This window comes from Cariama cristata, unplaced genomic scaffold, assembly GCF_000690535.1.
Source record: "Cariama cristata isolate BGI_N322 unplaced genomic scaffold, ASM69053v1 scaffold24212, whole genome shotgun sequence".
In the NCBI taxonomy this organism is placed as follows: domain Eukaryota; kingdom Metazoa; phylum Chordata; class Aves; order Cariamiformes; family Cariamidae; genus Cariama; species Cariama cristata.
The window spans coordinates 4521-9444 of NW_009603663.1; the positions used below are offsets into that span (position 1 = coordinate 4521).

The window sequence follows — 4924 nt, forward strand, 5'->3', positions numbered from 1 at the left end:
CCCCCGGGCCGCGAGCGGCTATGTGAGCAGCCAACAGCAGGGTGTTTTCTTGTCCTTCTCTGCTCCTCAATTCTTGCTCCGGATAATTTAACTGACATCAAACGTGGATGTGCGGGTGTGTTTGGTTGGCTTTATGGCTTAACTCCCTGGAACCACGCTCGGTAACCCCACAGAGGCTGCTTTTTGGGCTTCAGACTCCCCCGGGCACCACATCCCTCCCGCATACCCATCGAAGTCCCTACCCATCGATATCCACAAGGTCCTCTTCGCTGCGCAAGCTCAGCACGTAGAGCGTGGACATGGACACCACACTGGAAAGACAGAGAGAGAGGGACAGGCTGAGGATGGGCACGGGGCAAGGGACGGGTCACGCTATTGATCCGCTCTCAAGGGATTTCAGGCCATGAAAGAAGACGTAGATCCACAGCCCCTCGCTGCACGCCCCACGGATGGCAGGGGCCAAACCGACGAGTGGGAAGGAGACAGGGGTAATGGGTTTAAACTAAAAGAGGGGAGATTTAGACTTGACATAAGGAAAAAATTTTTTACAATGAGGGTGGTGAAGCACTGGCACAGGTTGCCCAGAGAGGTGGTGGAAGCCCCATCCCTGGAGGCATTCAAGGTCAGGCTGGATGGGGCTCTGAGCAACCTTATCTAGTTGGAGATGTCCCTGCTCACCGCAGGGGGGTTGGACTAGATGACCTCTAAAGGTCCCTTCCAGCCCAAATCTATGATCCTATGACAGTGGCGAAGCAACAGCCCGGGTGTGCGGTCTCACCTGAATGCCATGATGATGACCAGGGCTATGATGGTGCCCTGCAAGAAGCGCTGGCTGATGCAGGCCTGCTCCGGGACAACCGACGGTGACTGCAAGAGAAAAAAACCCCAGATGAGCTCAGGACTCCCAACTGCTCCGGTCCTCGCACAGATCTCACCCAGCCCATCCCGACCTCTCCTCTTCCTCCCCTGCAAGCCCTGAACCCCCTTGGCACGGACGTCATCTAATGTCTTCCTTAGGCACGGACAAAAAGGAAGGAGAGATCATGGAAATGGGAGCAGACAGGGTCTCTCCCTCTGCGGCACGGGTAAGAAAACACACGAGGACCACGCAGATGACCGCTCTTAGCCAGGCCACCTTCCCCTGCGCAGCGCTGCTCCTTTGGGAGCGGTCCCTTACCTTGCTGGCCACTTTGTGGGGTCTCTTTTTGTGGGGCACGCTTCCTGCACGGCTGAACTGGCTTCCAGTTTGGCTGCAAGGAGAGAGGAGGAACAGAGCTGAGGGGTTCAGGGACAGCCCTTGAAGCGACTCCCAGGCCAAAACGTGATTCTCTACTAGAGGAGAAATCTCTGCGTGGCATGACAGTCACAAACCCTGGTCACTTCATCTGCCCGGGGGTGGGTGCAGTGCTGGTCCGTTGCCCAGAGAACCTGAATTCTGCCCCCAAAACCTGCACAAGCTGACCAGGGTCAGTACGAGGATTTTGGAAGCAGGAGAAAAATCTTTGCCCTGAGAAAGGCGCCCACTGACTCTAGGGAAAGGTGGAGACAATTTCACACTGGGGTTTTTTGGGCTGGTCCAAGGGCAGGCTGTTGGTATGTGTACGCCAGACCCGTCTCACCAATCTCAGCTCCTTGAATCTACCCCAGGCCAAACGACAACTGCCAACACCCCACCGCTCCTCCCCAGCTCCTCTTTCCCAAACCCAGCTGTCGCTCGGGGCTGTCTGGGCTGACCAGGAGACATCATCCCTTCTGGCCCCCATGCCCTCAGTACCCCCGTACCTGAATGCCCCAGAGCTCACGGTCGACTTCATGCTGTCCAGCCGCTTGAGCTTGGCCAACTTGTGACTCCACCTCTCCAGCTCATCGATGCGGGTCTCCAGGTTGTCCGTCAGTTTGCACAGCTCCTTCACGGCTCCCACGTTCTCCATGAAGATGCGCTCCTGCCAGGGAACAGGTCGGCAGCCTGAGCGGCCCGGCACTCCTGCTCCCACGGATCTGACTGCCCTCCCATGCCCTGCCCCAGGGGAAAGGCTACACAACGCCCAGCTCTGGGGGTAGGCAACCACCCAAGTCAGCACATCTGGATCTCTACAGCCCCCAGATGCAAGAACAAGACATATCCTCTTCAAACCCAACCGAAACAATAAACGTTGGTGCAGAATCCCTGGGGTCTCCTGCCAGCACTAATCCAGAGTCCTCCTCGGGCACAAAGGACAGACACAAAGTCCCCATCTTCATCAGGAGCCCTTGGTCAAACCAAGTGAGCAATGCTCCCCGTGTACCCCTTCTCTGCCCCTCCCCAGCCCTGTCTCTTGCTCTACAGTGCAAGCCGCTGGAGTTATTCTGCAGCATCACCCAACAGACAGTTGAGCCAGAGCCCCAATCCAGAAGCCGGTGATGTAACTGCAGGGATCTAGGCTTCCACAAAGGGGAAAGAAGGCACCAAGGTCAGTCCTGGCCATTCCTACTCTGGACAGGGTGATGGAGGAGAGAGCTGGCAGCTCTGGGAGGCTGTCCCCTCCATCCGTGCTACGGGAGGCTCTCCCCTCAATGCCCAGAGCAGCAAAGAGGCTGCCACAGGTTACGGAGAGGTCAGGCAGCCAGGTGCTCTGGGTTATCTTGACATAAGCACCTTATCTTATCTAGAAAGGAGAGATTATGACTAAGAGCCTCCCTACAGGAGGCTGCCAACAAGGAGCCCTTCCTAAGGGAGATGCTGCCAACTTTCACCAACGTCAGGCTAGCTCCTCCCTGCCGATGTCTGCCGTCCACCCAGGGCTGCTCCTGACGTCTGAAAGACCAGCCAGGTCTGAAACTCATATGGGTGGTGTTGGCCTAGAAGCATTTCCCAGGCACCACAGTTTCTCTCTTCCATTTCCAGCTCCACAACTCCCTTGAGCCAGGCTCAACAGCCTCCCCAGCCCCCCCTGCCCCTCCTGGCTGCCACCAACCTTGTTCACCACCAGGAAGTTCTCAAGGGTCTTCCCATTGGAAAAGACCAGGTCTCCGGTGTCCTTCACAGCTTCAGGGAGGATCTCCTTTACCTCCTGAGCAATGACGCCTGCGTGGAAACAGCACAGTGGGTCACAGTGGTCTGGGCAGGGCTCCCCCTGCCACAACAGCCCTTTCTCTGGCCCACGTGGTCGTTGGCAGGGACCCTCTTCATTGGGGACGACACAAGGGTTGTCCTCCCTTCACCCCAGCCTCTGCAGGGCCAGGCAGAGCTCCTTGGAAGCCCCGTGCCCTGGGCAGCCCGTACAGGCTCAACAGAAGAGCGGAGGCTGCTCAGACAGGGCCGGTTCCCACGTTACAGGGCTATTCGCATCTCTGGTGTGTAGCTGTACCCCTGGGGAGAGGTGGGTACGAGGAGAGGCCTTATCACAGAAACCAACCTTTGGGAAGTGCCATCTTCTCTCCCGCTCACTAAAGAGGGAATTTCATTAGATGCCTAAACTTCAGACGGCGAGAAGCCCCCTCTCTCCTACCCCATGCCAGGGCAGAGCCGACTACGGCTGCCCGGAAAGGCAGGGCAGCGCCGCTTGGCATCGAGAACAAAACTCCGATGTATGTTGCGCAACGCGAGGTCCAGCGCCGCAGACGCGAGCGGCGTCATCGCGGTGTGACGCGGGGCCCCGTACCTGTCTCGGAGGTGTTGTCGATGCCCACGGTAGCCGCAAACTCGGGGTTGTAGTTGTAGTGCACTAGCCGCATACGGGAGATCCTCTTCAGCTGCTCTGTGGTGTCCACCTGGGACAAAACACAGGCACAACTCCTAAGTGGGGTTCGGTTCTCAAGTTCCCGTGACTCTGCCTCCAAGCAGCAAACCCCGCTATGGCTCACGGTAACACCTTGGGGAGACGGCACGTCGTGGGACAGCCCCGAACCCTTGCTCGCACCAGCCGTGAGGACAGAGAAACAGCATTTGCCCCCGGGTCACTCTCCAGTTCTTGTCGCTGGACAAGTTCCTTGGGTAGCGAAGCCAGGAGGAGGACGAGTCCCCACTGCACAGCCAGGCACGGGGCAGAGGCAGATCTCATCAATACGAGACGCGATGGCACCCAGCTTTCCCAGCACAGCCAGCTGAGGGGACTTCAGAGCAGGGCTGAGCCTCTCACTCAGGCTCTGGCAAGCCCCGGAGCGCTACCCGATAGACTCATCTCTTCCCAGGATTGTAACTTCTGTGCTTGCTAGCTCTGGCTAACGGTGGGAGAGTCAACATTCCCTAAGACAGGGCGGACAGGCTGCGTTTGGGAGGGACAGACTTCTACGGTACTTCCCGTCTGCTCAAGAGGAGCTGACGTTGCCCGTAAGGACTACGGCTGACAAGGATGCTCACACTGCCTGCGGGGCCTCCTCAGCTCCCTGACCACCCCAAGCCTACCCTGCTTTGCCTGGCTCTTACCTCCTGGATGTCCTCCTTCACTCGGACGTCTGAAGGGTGCATCAGCGAACCCATGACCTTCACATTGCCGTGGACCACCAGGGCTTCATCGGGGCGGTCCGTGTTGATGCCAACGCGGCCGTGGTGAAAAACAGTATCGGGGAGCTGTGCCCGCTGCCAGAGCACGTCGCTGTCGCTCTCAAACTGGCCAGGGTTGGAGGCCTGCGGCGAGAAAGGAAAGCGGGGACTGAAAAGCAGCAGGAGCAGCAAAACCAGGGAGAGAAATGCTGCAGTGCTGCTGGGCAGAGATGTAGACAGAGCGAGGATGTCAGGAGAGCCCCACAGACCCATCATCCCTCCAGGCACGCTGCAGAAGGACAGCGTAGCAGGAGGGGTCACGGGCAACGGATGGACATCAGAGAGCCCCAAGCCGCTGCGGTGGCCTGGACAGTGCCGTCCTCATTCGCGTGGGTGGGAAACAGCTGCCAGACAAAGCTTGGCATAAACAGAAGCACCTAGGAGCACCCAAGGGTGTCCGTG

General features: G+C 58.3%; 1 protein-coding gene across 1 annotated transcript in view; it reads right to left on the reverse strand.

The window, feature by feature from the left end:
- Window positions 1-4924, reverse strand: part of MYRF (myelin regulatory factor) — a gene marked incomplete at both ends in the record, with an annotated part of 12214 nt that overhangs the window by 4517 nt on the left and 2773 nt on the right. Inside the window, 7 exons of the mRNA XM_009695289.1 lie at window positions 243-311; window positions 779-867; window positions 1178-1250; window positions 1783-1943; window positions 2955-3064; window positions 3642-3750; window positions 4406-4606. Of these exons, the coding sequence (XP_009693591.1) occupies window positions 243-311; window positions 779-867; window positions 1178-1250; window positions 1783-1943; window positions 2955-3064; window positions 3642-3750; window positions 4406-4606 (812 nt within the window). The remainder of the gene's footprint in view (window positions 1-242; window positions 312-778; window positions 868-1177; window positions 1251-1782; window positions 1944-2954; window positions 3065-3641; window positions 3751-4405; window positions 4607-4924) is intronic.